Below are 15,457 nucleotides of genomic sequence, written 5' to 3'. Positions count from 1 at the left end.
CAAGATACTTGGGATGAAATATTTACGTATTAAAACTAATCACTATGGTTATACGTGTGTTTTTAGTGACACTATTTCCATGTATTTATAATATTTAGAAACTATCAAACAGATCTTCAAATATTTAAATTACAGAATTGTCTTCACTACAAGCAACAGATTACAAAATTTATTAAAACATAAACTTACAATAGCACAGAACAACTATTTTCCTCTGGCACAATGACATTATATTATGATTCAATACCTGCTATATTGGATCCACTATTCATGTTTAAAGACTTGTTCAGTGGAACATTATTACGATTGAAATCCCGATACCAGAATACATACCCCCCCCCTCTACTAAAAATAAACATATACAAAAATACACCAATAATGTCATCGAAAATCCTACCACTGAAAGATCATTGTATGCAGTACAATGCAAACACATCCACTGAAATTGATAAAGTTACCCCATTGATTTCCAAAATAATGAAACCAGATTACATTCTTCTGAATCTCTAGTGATAATAAATCATCAGGATGCTATAAACACAAAAAGATGCCATCTAATTTTGTCATCCTCTTGGCAATTAAACAAAATATTCTTCATTAATCCTGAACTTCCTGTTAATCTTGAAACCTAACTCCTCTTAAATGCATAAATTGACCAGACTGCAGCTCACAGTCAGTTTTGCACTGTTTCATCTAACAGTGATTCTCATGAATCAGCCAGCACTGTTGTGATGCTGCTGGTCCTGTATGTATTTTACTAGTTTCTGGTCTCTTTTGGTCTTTAATTCTTGGTTTTTAAAAATTTTTTGTTTTCAAAATTTATAGTCCATTTGATTAATCATTTTCCTTGTTTACTGGTCTAGCAACATCATTCTTTCATGGCATGTTCTCAGCTCCAAATATTTTTTTATCCTTGCTTTCCAAAAATATGCAACCAAGTATGTCTTTTTTTTAAATTACTCTTCAATGTTAATTGAAATTTATATTAGTATTTTAACCTAGCCTCTGGTTGAAGATATAGGATGGCTCCATTACCTACTATGTTAATTGTGTGTGTGTGTGTGTGGGGGGGGTGCTGATGGTGCCCCCCCCCCGTCAGGCTATATTAGATGTTCTTGGCCTTTGGGCTGAAGTTCTTCTGATATATGTTTTCCAAATTTGGGGCAGTCTCATGCATCCAAACTTGTTAAGGTTTGGCATGTTCCTAAGGGCTGAGGTTGATTCCATGAATAGTCTTTCATATTTGAACTTGCTGCAGGGTATTACTGTGGCTTTCTTCCACCTTATTCTGTGGCAAGTATCTAGAGCATGGTCTTCAAGCCCAAAGTAAGTGGCTGTACTGGTGAAATGGAATGCAGTCCTTGTGTTCTGAGATTCTGATATTTGCTGTCCTGCCTGTTTGGCCAAAGTAGGACAATTTACAGCTGCAAGGGACCTGGTACACACCAGGTAGGTCTAGGGGAAGTGGTTGGTCTTTAGTGGAGCGGATAAGGGATGCCAATTTTCTATATGGTCTGTAACAAGAGGTCAAGTCATGCTTTTTTAGGATTTTGTTGATTTTTTCCAAGGTGCCTCAGATGTAAGGAATGGTGATGGATTTAGAGTAATCTTTTTTGTGAAGGGGGGAGGTGGGTTGTGGGAGGTGGTTTTAGTATTTTTTGGATTTTTTTTGGGGGGGGAGGGTAGCCATTGGCTGAGAAAGTGTTAAGGATGTGATTTAGTTCAGTAGTTAGGGCTTGGTCATTTGAACAGATTAGTTTTGTCCTGTTGAATAGTGTCTTAATAACTCCATATTGTTGTGGGGGGGGGGGGATTGTTGGTGAATGTGTCTGCCTGTATGGGTGGGTTTTCTATAAACCGAGAAAACCAAGGTTCCATCAGGTTGGCAGGTGACTAGTGTGTCTAGGAAGGGAAGGCTAATGTTTTTCTCTTTTTCCAGGGTGAACTTGATTCTAGGGTGTTGGTTGTTTAAGTGTGTTAAGAAGGAGAGGAGTGTATCCAGGCCATGTTGCCAAAGAGCAAACACATCATCAATTTAGCGAAGCCATATGGTAGGTTTTTGTGGGGGCAGAGTTTAAGGCTTTCTCTTCAAAAGTCTCCATAAAGAAGTTGGCCAAGGGTGGGTGAACACATGGCTGTCCCCTCTATCTGTTTGTAGTTGATTAAAGAAATTAAAGTTGATTTAATTTATATTTCTAGTGTACGCTGTCAATTCCTTAAGTATTTAGTTATCATGTTTAACCAGCGTATAAGGCCTTTCTACAAGAATTACTATCATCCATCGCACACACAAGGCCTGCAATTACTGCAAACTGAAGCTATCTAGACACTGAATCGTCTGGCCTTTTGATAGTTGACAACTACCAGTTTTTTAACTATTTAATATACCCCCTCCCCATTTTTCCTTCTCTTAAAATAATTCTTCTGCTGTGAACTTTACATGTCATTCATGTGATTTATCAGAAGTTTTTACTGATTCCTGTTATGATATTCCTTCCTCTTATGACATTATGTTCTCATGACTATTAGAAAATAAGTCATTATGGCAAGTATGCAAGAACATTTTGACTTGTATATGTCACAGAAACATGATTTTATTTGTAATTTCATGAAAAAATTCCATGATATCTCTCTAAATCCAGTATATTAAAATGAAATTTTTATACACGTAGAAAAATGTTTTGTATATTTTAATATAAAGGTATATTTTTATGTTGTTTATATGTTATATAATGTATACTGTATATGTTGTGCAAAAATATATAGGTGAAAATAAAACATTCTCTTGCCGAAAGCACTGGTTCTTGTCTGATCACAAAGTTAAGCAGTGGCAAGCTTGGTTAGTACTTGGGAGGGTCTACCTGGGATTACCGAGTACTGTTGACGCTCGTTCTTAAAGCTCCTCCATAGCACAGTTGGAAGAACAATTGCGCCCTTCAATTGGAAAGGTCTAAGTTCGATTCTCGTCATGACGGGAGAAATCTTTATATAGACTTTTTCAATCGAAGGTGAGTTAGCCAATCTCATATGGAGGTAGCAGGGTTTTTTCTCCGGAAACTCGGGTTTTTCATCCCGCATAAAGACAAATCAGCCCTTCAGAACACACGCAATTTACAGACAAAAAATACTAGTTGTGGTGGTGGGCAGTGGATGGCATTGATGTGGATGAATGGTAGTAGAGGTTCGGTGTAGTGGTGGAGACAGAGAGTTGTACAGTAGGTGTTCTCCTGCAATGAGTTTTCGGACTCCTTAGAGGTGTCGTGAATAATAATAATAATAATAATATAATAATAATAATAATAAATTTAACTTTCAGCATGCTCGTATAATGAATCTTGCTTGATGTTATTAAAATCTGCGGACAAAAAAAAAAAAAAAAAAAAAAAACAGGAATTCATTAGATGTTATATTAATTAATTTGCTCACTCTCACTTTATAAACTTCATCTTAATACTTTGATCATTCTCCAATCTCCTTTTGTATACTACCCATGAATAGCCTAGTTAAATTCCTAAGAACTGTAGTTGTCTAGACCTGATTCTAGATCATTTATGGATAGCAGTATCGTATTTTATCTTTAGACTTAGAAGGATAAATAGACTGTGATTTTAAGCAGATGAATTATGATTTACATAGCTGCTGTAGAGGAAGAGGATGTTATGGAGGAGATACTTGTCAGCTGCATAACAAGGTATAAGACACAGGCAGAAGATGAGGCATGTGGGTGTAAAGTGATTAGCTGAGACATCAAAGAAAAATCCTAGAGAATTCTACAGTTATGCCAAATTGGTTAGTCAAAGAAAAGATGAGTATTGAAAAATGAGACCTTTTAGACTTTGTTTTTTTGAGACAAAAGATATGGCAGAAATGATCAGTGAGTTTTTCCCCATGTATTTCATGTTGGTGTGGGGGGAGAGGGAAAGAAAGAGTTTAGATCAGGCATGTCAAACTCATTTTCCTCAAAGGGCCAAATTAAGAATTATACATCAAGCCGTGGGCCCCAACAAAAAAAAATCTTGAAATAAAGAGGAAAACGGATTTTTTAATATTAACATTAGAGTATATAAGTACAAAATACAACCATGTTACAAAAATACAAATAAAATATAAAGTTTACACATTTAAATAAAATTATACATATCATTGTTTAAATTAAGGGCATATTAAATCCCACATTGTTTTAAAACCGAATAAGAAACTCAAAGATTGGAATCAGAGAGCTTCTTGCCGAATATAGTAAACTATAAAGTATCGGCAACCACTAGCGTGAGCTAATGCAGGTGACCCTAGTACGTAGTACAATACCAGAGAACTCGCAGCAAAGACGGTAAAGTTCTGATCACTATTCTTAGGTATTTTCCATAATGTAAAAACACATTTCCTAGGAAATGTATGCTGTTATTAATGGTTGCACCTGTTTGGAAACTCGTATAGCAGAGTATATAAGTTCTTTTCGCTATACACTTTGGTATTAATTCGATCTAGCTACTCACTGATGAAGCCTAAAAAAGGCTGAAACCAGTCTGGGTAGTGACCTCCCACCATAATGTAATAACAGCATACATTTCCTAGGAAATGTGTTTTTACATTATGGAAAATACCTAAGAATAGCAATCAGAACTTTCCCATCTTTGCTGCGAGTTCTCTGGTATTGTACTTCGTACTAGGGTCACTTGCATTAGCTCACGCTAGTGGTCGCCGATACTTTATAGTTTACTATATTCGGCAAGAAACTCTCTGATTCCAATCTTTGAATTTCTTATTCGGTTTTAAAACAATGTGGGATTTAATATCCCCTTAATTTAAATAATGTTTATATTGCAGAAATGAAGCTTATTAGCTCCTTATATTTAAGTTATACATATCATTTTTTTGAAGAAACTTAACAACGTTTTTCATTAATGAAATCTTTAAAATTTGGTTGAATTTGTTGAGCTGTAGTTATTTTCAACATTGCTTGCACATGTTGGTCTGTTAATCTTGATCTTTCCGCAGTTTTATTATTCTTTAAAGTTGAAAATAGTTGTTTGCATAAATATGTGCTACCGAACATAGATAAAATACGCCTAATTGCACATAACACATTGGGGGTATCGATTGACTGATAAATAATTATAGAACTTTGGAATTCCAACATCCATAAATTTTTGTTTCAATATGGAATCACACAGAATTTTGATTAATTCCAACTGTAAATTGTCATCAACAGTTTCAACATCAATCGATAGAGAAGTAAATAGATGAAACTGATTTTTATTTTTCTTAAAATCTAAAAATCTTTCAAATTCATTTTCTAATAACTTAACTTGATTGGAATATTCTGAAAATTTCAATTTCAGTGATTTTTGTAATAATGATTGACAACATTCAAAATAGGATAAATTTTCTTTTTGAATTTGTTTTTGCCAAAGTAATACTTTCTGTTTGAAAATGTTAATATTGTCAAACAAAATGGTAACTACTTGATGTTTTTTGCATTGTAGCTTAAGATAAGTTGACTAAGGTGACTTGTAATGTCAACTGAAAAAGTCTTTTATCCATTGATCATTTTTTAATATTTCACATTCATAATTTTTCAGTTCTAAAGAAATGGTAATTTCATCCAACAATTTGAAGAATCGCTTTAAAACTTTATGACTGAAAAGCCATCTAATTTCTGTATAATAAGGTAGTTCATCATATTCACTTTCTATATCTTCTAGAAAGATACTAAACTGGTGATGATGAAGCCCACTTGCACAAATATAATTTACAATTTTACTGACATTTTTTAGGACATTTCCAATATTTAAAACTTTGGAGCATAGTGTTTGCTGATGAATAATACAATGAAAATGTTGAAAATTATTATTACCTTGCTCATAACATGGAATACTAAGGCATACTACTTGTATATAGAGTCATCAGCCTCTATATACAAGTAGTTTAGTCATGAAGACACTTCACATGCAAACATTGTTTACTAATACATGAATAAAATATTAAACAAGATATATAAACAACAATTTTGAAATGACAAATAGAACATTATTTCCTTTAGAAATTGCAGAGTAGTTTGGCATATAAAATAATCTTAAGTGGAAATGTTAATTTTTTAAAAATATGTTTATTTAATTCAGTGTTGTCAAAAGTTAAATAACTGTATTGGTTAGAGTTTGGCAGGCCTCGTGTTACTTGTCAGTGGGCCTTACTCGGGCCATGTATTTGGTATATAGATGCGTATTTTGTGAAAGTACTGTAAAGTGTTATTGAATTTTAAATAAGCTTATTGTAATCAGGCTGTGGAAGTTGATGGGACACATATTAAGGATATTTAAAGAAGCTAACAGTGCTCTTGACTTGGTTGTATAACATGTAACAGTCCCACAAGAATATGCAGGTGTTTACAGCATACCTTGTACATGTAGACTATCATACATAAGCTAAACTTCAAGAAGCTTAGAAATTAGACAGAAGGAACATGTCGGAGACGTTATTCATAACAGAACAGACACCTCAGGTTTGGTGCATCACTTCTCAACTTCAAACCATTCTATAGATTGGGATGACAGCTCAATGCCATACATGGAGGAAGATTACAGAAGTCAAATATTTAAAGAAGCTGCAGTGGCCCTACAAACAGGAAACAACCTTAATAGAAACCAAGGAGTAATATTAAAGGATATGTATGGAAAAATCTTATTAACTCATTAAGTTTAGCAGAACTACAGTACACCAAAAACTATGTAACGCATATTTATAATAATGACTGAAGTATATCGCTTCACACATACCATGCCACGTGGTGCCTTCCAATTTTGTCTAACGGTTGTAAACCGTTACTGCATTCCTTCATTTTTTTTTGCATTTATTCGTTTTTTTCACCATTTAGTCTTGACAAAGCTAGTCAGTTTTGCTAGCGAAACTAGTAGACAAATTTGTACATATATGTATTAAACCTATGGTCTTATAATCCAAATATCTGTTGTGTTAATTATAGTTAATAAAGACCAAATATAACTTTCAATGCAATCCAAATATCTGTTGTGTTAATTCATATATAACTTCAGCTCTCTAACATCCTAATACACCTGCACTGTGATGAACTCCTGTTCTACAAAATGGAACATTACATTAAGGTCATTCATCCTATTACTAAGTTATATGATTTTTAAAAGAAAATGAGAAAATTTCTACCTTTGAATACCTAAATATATTTTGTAAAAAAATAAAATAGAAAATAAAAAATATGAGCCATCATCTAAGATAAATGCATTTTCGTCTCTAATTTCCATCAAACCATGGTATGTTGTTATTTCAGTAATCATTTATATTTGATATTAATAAAACAAGATATATAAAAATTTTTAAAAAAACTTGTCTATTCTTCACAGTTTTTTCATTCACTAACTCCACTGTTTTCAGCTTTTAACTGCTAAATAATTCCTTGTTTATGAGTAATCCTTTAGCCTGCTTTTTTAGCCACTTTTTGATCAGGCTATTCGTAATATTTTGTGCTTTATTTCTGAGTATTTTGTATACGAATACTTTGTCAGTGTGTATTATATTGGTATAAAATGTAGTATAACATCTAAAAGGGAGGCGCAGCATCATTTATGCCACTAGCCCAGTGAAATACTGTTCATTGGGCTAGACGTTAATAAAGAAGGATGACATATTACCACACATTTTTAAGGCATGTTCCTAAGTTAGCTATGTTGTTAACCTGGCTGTTGAATGAGAGTCTTGCAGTAGGAAAGGGTCATAAGGAGTGGAAAGAAGGCAAAATAGTGCCATTGCATAATCACAGCTTTAGGTCATAATTTTTCATTTATAGACCAGTTTGTATATCTGCAGTTATAATTAAGATATTGGAGAGGTTGGTTAAGAATAGAATACAGGTGTGCATTGATGGACACCATAGAATTCTTTTCGATGGTCATCATAAAGAGTGCGTATATCTTACATGGAAGTGTAAAATATATTCTCCTCACATGACAGATATGCTGCTTGTTAAGTGAGACCTTCTACAGTGAGTCTGACTCCATGGAATTTCTTGTAATAATATTCACATATTCTCAGATTTGTTTTGTAAGAGGAAAAATGTGCTTCCTTTGTTCAGCCAGCTTAGTCTTGTGTTTAAAAAAAAAGGCTAGAAAGTACTGCATTTTATATATATATATATATATATATATGAAAAAAAATTGTGACTTAATGTTTAATTATTTTTAGAAACATTTACATAATTAATATATTTTAGATGGAAATATGACAGAAATGGAGAAATTTTATATAGTAAAGAATCAGATAAGCCCATTTTGCAATTCGTGGCCATTCAGCGTAAGGACTCGGGAGAATGGGCAATACCTGGGGTAAGCTCAATTTAGTTGCTATTTGAATATTCTTTTTCTTTATACTAAAAAAGAAAAAAATAATGGACTTATTTATCAGGTCATCCCAAAAGTAATGTTTTTAACATTAAGTTTTGAAAGGATATAAAAGATAAATCACTTGCTAATTTAATCAAGTATATATTCTCATTTGAATCAATAACGCTCTTCCAATGTTGTGAAAACTTTATAAAATGCCATTTCTGTAGAATTTAGAAGGTTCGGAGGCAAAGAAGTCTCATGGGCTCAATTTCAGTGCCTCTAATATTGTTTTTTGTTTTTCACTAATGAAATGTAGCAAACTCCAAAATAAGTAGTAATCTAAAGGTGCAAGACCCGGAGAATGCAGAGGATGTGGAAGCTTTCAATTGGCCAGAGAACACCTCTTTTCCTTTGGTTTTTCATTCAATCGATCGAATTGTTCGCAGTATATCCTTCAGCTGTGATTGTTTGGTTTTGTGGCAAAATTTCAAAGTGTACGAGGTGGTATCAAAAAGTTTCAAGACTAGGTTTGTAACACGCCAACAGATGGCAGCACAAGGCTGCACGCACAGTCACAGGGAGCACCTACCTTCATAAGTCAGTGTGCCAAAAGACATCGTCCTGTGTGCATCGGGCGCTGTGCAACTGATGCTATTCTGACCACCTGCGTTACCACATCTGCGATTTCATCATGGACGGCAAGTTAGAACAAAGAGCAAACGTGAAATTCTGCATGAAACTGGGCAAATCTGCCACAGAGACATTTGACATGATTTGACAAGTTTATGGCAATGCTGCAATGAGTCGTTCGAGGTGTTTTGAATGGCACGGGTTCTTCAAGAACAGAAGAACATCACTGGAAGATGATGAGAGATCAGGAAGACCTTCAATGAGCTTAACCCCCAAAAATGTCGAAATCATTCGGCAACTTGTGCATAAGGATCGTCGGAGAACACTCCACAACATTGCTGCCATTGCTGGTGTGTCATACGTAACAGTCCAGGCAATCCTCACGTGTGATTTGAACATGCGACCTGTTGCTGCCAAGTTCGTCCCCAGGCTGCTGACCCAGGAGCAGAAGGAACACCGCGTTGAAGTCTGCCAAGAACTCCATCACCGTGCTGTGGATGACCCATCCTTCATGCCGAGGATCATTACCGGTGACAAAACTTGGGTGTACGGTTATGACTGAAATGAAGCAACAGTCTTCACAGTGGAAGAGCCCATCATCTCCACGACCGAAAAAGGCGAGGCAGGTCCGCAGCTCGACCAAGTGCATGCTCATCATCTTTTTTGACATTCGCGGCAGTGTGCATCGAGAATTCGTCATCAGGGGTCAGACCATCAATAGCGAGTTCTACTTCCAGGTTTTAAGGCATCCGAGGGAGGACATTCGGCGAAAGCGACCAGATCTGTGGCGCTCGAAAAACTGGATGCTCCACGACGACAATGCACCCTGTCACCGAGCTCTCCTCACATGTGAGTTTCTCACCAGAAACAACATGATCTCACTTCTGCACCCACCCAACTCATCAGATTTGGCTCCTGCAGACTTCGCCCTCTTCCCGAAGATGAAGATCCAGCTCAAAGGTCACCGTTTTGACACCATTGCGGAGATCCAGTGTGAATTGTAGAAGGTGCTTGACATGCTTCAAAAAGAAGACTTCCAGGACACATTCCAGAAGTGGCAAGAATGCTGGGAGCACTGTATTGATATGCAAGGGGACTATTTTGAAGGTGATAGTGTGTAAACGTAGATAAATAAAGTAATTTCTCATAAACAAAGCTAGTCTCGAAACTTTTTGATACCACCTCGTATAATACCAGCCCTATCCCACCAAATGCTTAACAAAACCTTCTGAGGATGAAGGTCTTGTTTTGGCTGAATGTTTTGTCTGTTCCTCTAAATGAACCCACTGCTTTCGGTGCTTAACATTCTTGTAGACTACACGACTCAAAAATGGAGATTGAACCTCTCTCGAGAATGAAGAGCAGTGCAGATGTTGACTCACTCTCTTCGATTGATGTTCCTCAGCTCGTGAGGAGCCCTCTTGTGAACTTAGACACTATTCCAAGTTCTTGCAAATGGCAATGGATGGTCAATGATGCTGAATGAAGATTTTTTGCTAAATCTTCAACAGTTTGCATTGTCATTTCTTGCAATAGTGGCTTCCAGCATATTGTTATCAAGAAAGACAGAGTGCTCAGAGCTAGTCTCCTTGTCAAAATTTTTGGAAGCATCATTGGCACTTTTACACATTCAAAACATTATTGCCATACACTTCTTGATATTGATTCTGTATATTGTTACTGATACTCTTAACAGTCCATCATTAGTATTCAGTTTGTGCAACAGTTCCTCCTGATACACCTGAGTTTTTTTCCTCCAATATAGAGGCAGCATTTATAGCTTTTAGCAAAACTGGCACTCATTAGTTGAACAATCTCTTCTGCATCTGCCACCTGCTTACAACTGCATTTGCATTGATGAGAGTTATTCTTTCACATTCACTCTTTCTTTTAGTTCCAACATGATATGATAAATTCTTTTGGTCTGTTTTTATCTTGCTAAGCTAGTTTCATTTCATTCTAAATTGGAAACTTAGCTTTCTATACAATAGTTGTAACTCTTCTGGCCTAAGCCTTATAATGTTCATAATTGACATCATCCTTATATGCACACAGTTTCCCTTCCATAACATCTTTTTCTTAAAAATGTCTTGCTTAATAAGATTGCACATCCATTTCATTACCACCCTGTGTGTTTATTAATCAAACTCTTAGGGACACATTCCAATATTGCACCATTGATGTATTTGTTAAGTACTTCCAATTCACTGTTGATATCCTTCTAATCTAGTAACCAGTCCTATGGGATTAATGCTGATATTCTGCTCAGCTGGACATTTTCTATATAGAATATCCTTACACTTAGTGACTTCCCAGTTCAGTAGATCACTGTTATCCACTAGAGGAAGAACAGTCATGGTTTCATAATTTCTTCAGTCTGTAGTATTGGGGGGGGGGTTCAGTCTTTTACTGAAACTCCCCTCTGACACTGCAATCAGGTCTAATACTCTTTGACCTTGAGTTCCTTCTGTCACATGTTGCTTAAGGAAATTGTCTCACAATAACTCTCAATGAATTCAGCTTAATTATTTTCATGAGATTTCACCACCGCCTAATCATTGTTTGGATAATTAGTCTCACATAATGATTAATAATTTAATACCCATTAGATTTATTTGTTAATGTATTTTGTCATCATTAGAAGCTGATCCATCAGGTCTGTTGCAACACCCCACCATGTATTTAATCTTGTTAGACCCCTGCCTCACACCATATAACTATCCGGTGTTACTAACATTGCAGTCATATCTTTCTATGCTAACCAGACTCAAATCATCTGATATCATTAGTATCACACCCCTCCTCTTCCATCTTATTTATCCTTCTTAAAAATACTGTACTCTTTACATTCAACACTAGTTAGCACATCCACTTCTGAGAGCAGGTCTCACTGATACCAGTAATGTAAGATCACAAACATATTTACTAAGTCAACAAACTTAACTCCTTTGTTCCTTACCCTTGACATTTGTGTACAGATATAATAAGTTACCGCTATGCTTTTTTGTATACTCTCCTATGTAGTGTGTATGATCCAATTGGACATACTTTCAGATTTTTGTTTATATCTGGTGCTTCACTTATACAGACAACCTTACACTTACTTCATAAGTCTGAAAAGGATGAACAAACAATCATCTTTTCATCATAATCATCTCCATTATTAAGCATATGCATATCATTAACCACGCTACCGGCCAGGACGTATATATACGTTCACATTTCCATGGATGCGACGTGCATATTAAAATTGTAATACCATTGATATTACATTGAAATTTATGATGGATATGAAGCTTTTGAGGGTGCATATTTGATCTTTAATTGCCGATAAGGTGGTTAATATGGGAGTTTTCCCAGAAATAATACCTATCATTAATAGGGTTTTATAACATAGTCACTCTTATGCACAGATTTTCACTATTCCTCCCATCATAGTTCCCCCTGACTCTCGGTATTATTATTATCATCATCAGACTTCCACAGAGTCTTTTAAAAGGCTTATTGTGAAAGGTCCCACTATCATAGTTCATCAATCTGCACCTTCAATGCATTCACCATCTCCACACTCAACCAATCTCTTAGCATTCCAATCACTAACCACTCTCCATGCAAAAAAAAATATTCCTTATTCTTCCATCCACACACTCACACTCTCTTTTTTTTAATACACTACTCAAAGCAATTAGGAGATGTTTTGGTTTTCTTGTAAATTATAAAGTTATAAAAATAATTTACAAATGCAACACATTTATTTTAAAATATTCTTAATATACAACAGCGTAGAACATGCAATTGCATACGAAATCATGTTAAGACTTGTTGAAATGATTGCTTCAAGAGCTCGAAATTGCTCTCACAGAAGAGTGGAGAAATATCCTACAAGAACTGTTTGATCATCTTATCTACAATCAAGATGTACTGCTTTTGGCTGTTAATGGAAACCATATGCCCTATTAAAAATTAGCAAAAGCATTTTTGGCTATTCTTGTTGTTATGATTGTTAAAATTATTTCAATCTAAAATGTATAATTTGTTAAATATGTATAATTTGTTAAATTTTTAATAAATATTGATTATTTAAACAATATCTCATCAATTACATGCTATCCATAAGTAAGAAATATTTATTCATGTATAAAGTACCCAATAGTTATAATTATTTGCAGAAATTTATAATTATTCGACAGAATCTAAAATATCCCCTAATTGTTTTGAGCAGTGCAGCTTCCAGGGATAGTCTTTGTCTTTTGTTCTCTCCTCCCATTCTATGCAAAACCTCTTCCACATTAATCTGGTAAGAGCCACTTACTAATTTATATGTCTCAATCATGTTCCTCCCCTCTCCTCCTCTTGTTTACTAGACTCTGAAAATTTCATTTCCTGAATCTTTCTTTGTACATCATCCCTAGACCTGAAATGACTTTAGTCCATTTCTCTGGACCCTTTCCAATATCTATTCATCCTTTTGAAAACAAGATGACTAATCCAGATGTAACCTGATCAAGGCTTTATACAATGGAACCATAATCTCTTTTCTTCTACACATTAGTGTCCACTGCATCATTGCCATAATCTGTTGTGCTGCTTCACAATTTTAGTAGTGTGCTCTCTATTTTGGTATTCATCCACCATCACTTTCAAATCCCTCATCTTTCCATCTCCTCTAAGATGTTTCCACCAATTGTATAATGTGCATCCCATCTTTTCTTCTTGAATTTTAAAACTTTACACTTTGCAACATTGAACTGGTAACCCCAATCACTTATCTACTCACCCAGGATTGGGAACATGCAGATGATGCAAAGTGCTAAGAACTACACATTCCATTCAGTCCTTTTCCCACTGCCATTAACACTAGTTAAAGAGCAATGGCCCCAAAACAAACCCTTCGGCACACGACTAGTGACGCTCCTCTTCTCCCTTGTCCAATACATTTCACCTCATTGTAATAAGTAAGTAGATTGTTAAATACGATCTTCCTTTAACATACCCTTGTTGCCAATCAAAGAGAATACTCCTGTTGACTTGGCCCAATATAAAACTCATGTTAAAAAGGTATGTCAAAGCCGTTTGACATACCTGATATATCATATATCATAAATCCCTATATCCTTTTGAATATCAAGTTTACACAATTCCCCATATATCTTCTGCTCATTATCAATCCCTCCTTCTCCTCCTTTCCCACTGCACTTATTAAAGTGATGAAAGGATATTTATTCAATAGATAAATAGATGGTTTTTGTCTTCTTTGGAAGGATACAGAAATAAGTGTTCATTTATTTTTAATTAGGGAATGGTTGATCCAGGAGAAACCATAACAAAAACCTTGTTGAGAGAGTTTTTAGAAGAAGCTATGAATAGTCTTGAGCTTTTTGATGTTGAGAGGAAAACACTGGAAAATAATTTAAAAGACTTTTTTAACAATGGAGAAGAGGTAATATTTACTTGATTTACTGTAGAAAAAGATATTATTAAATTATTGTTTTAACTATAATTCCTTCCCAATAACCACTGTCTGCTATTATAAAAATAAATGCCAGTAATTTACTTCCTTTTTTTGTTTTTATACTGTTAACACATCAGCAATACCAGCATACTCACCTAGAGTACTGAATATGTGATAAAATAATTTATTTACTAGAAATTACTTTTTCATTTTGTTTGTATTTTGAGAAGAGAAACTTGCAGCTCTATCTGTTTTTTGAAGAAATTTCCATAAATGATCAAATAATTTCCTGAAGATTAAGATAGTGTCATCAAAATTAGGGTGTCCATTAAGTAACGTACATAAGTAAACAAATATTTTCTTATGGGCTTGATGTTGTATGTTGCCTCTTGATCATTGTTTCATTGTCTTTTTAATAGTTACAGTGAACTTAACTATAGCAAACTTGGATACCAAAAAATACTTTTTTTTTTATAGTGGAAGGTTTGCTATAATGAATTTTCTTTAGTACAGCAGTGATGCTATGGTTATTTTATTGACTAAAGTTATGTAGTGTTTTCTATATTGAGAACTGAATGTATTTATTTTCAGTTTTGTCATTTGGATATGATTAGAAACTGGTGCACTGATAAGTGAGAATAGTAGAACATTATGAGTAGAAGTTATGCTTTTGCTAAAGAAATCTTGATAGAAAAATTTTCTGCAATAGTTCAACTATTCAAATAATGATTTAATGATCTGTATTATTTCTGAGAAAATTCCCATGTTACTCCTCTAAGTAAATATTATTTTTATGGCTATTTAGCCTATTTTTGTTCAGGAGTACTCCTTTTTTTTATAATGTCATTGGCTTTTTATCAAACTTTAGGGCATTACTGATGTTTTATATGAACAGATATATGAAGAATATATGGGAAGAAAAACCGGACCTTTGTGGGGTTACTGGCTGTCTTCTTTTTCAGTGGCATATTGCGATATGCATTCATTATTGAAGGAAAGAAGTATGACTGAACGGAAGGGGGGT

The 15,457-nt window shown here is 34.7% G+C and overlaps 1 protein-coding gene across 8 annotated transcripts in view; it reads left to right on the top strand.

The window, feature by feature from the left end:
* The window catches only part of LOC150109436 (putative nudix hydrolase 6), a 149,150-nt gene that overhangs the window by 111,838 nt on the left and 21,855 nt on the right, over positions 1–15,457 (top strand). For all 8 annotated transcript variants that reach the window (XM_090408209.1, XM_090408226.1, XM_090408218.1 and 5 more), the window contains 2 exons: positions 8,240–8,351; positions 14,278–14,421. In XM_090408209.1, coding sequence (XP_090264335.1) covers positions 8,240–8,351; positions 14,278–14,421 — 256 coding nt within the window. The remainder of the gene's footprint in view (positions 1–8,239; positions 8,352–14,277; positions 14,422–15,457) is intronic.

The sequence above is a fragment of the Typopeltis vanoorti genome, chromosome 2 (assembly GCF_054136105.1).
Source record: "Typopeltis vanoorti isolate ZY-2024b chromosome 2, IOZ_Tvanoo_1.0, whole genome shotgun sequence".
NCBI classification, from domain to species: Eukaryota; Metazoa; Arthropoda; class Arachnida; order Uropygi; family Thelyphonidae; genus Typopeltis; species Typopeltis vanoorti.
The sequence above is the reverse complement of the archived record's forward strand: the minus strand, read 5'-3'. Positions and strand labels throughout refer to the sequence as shown.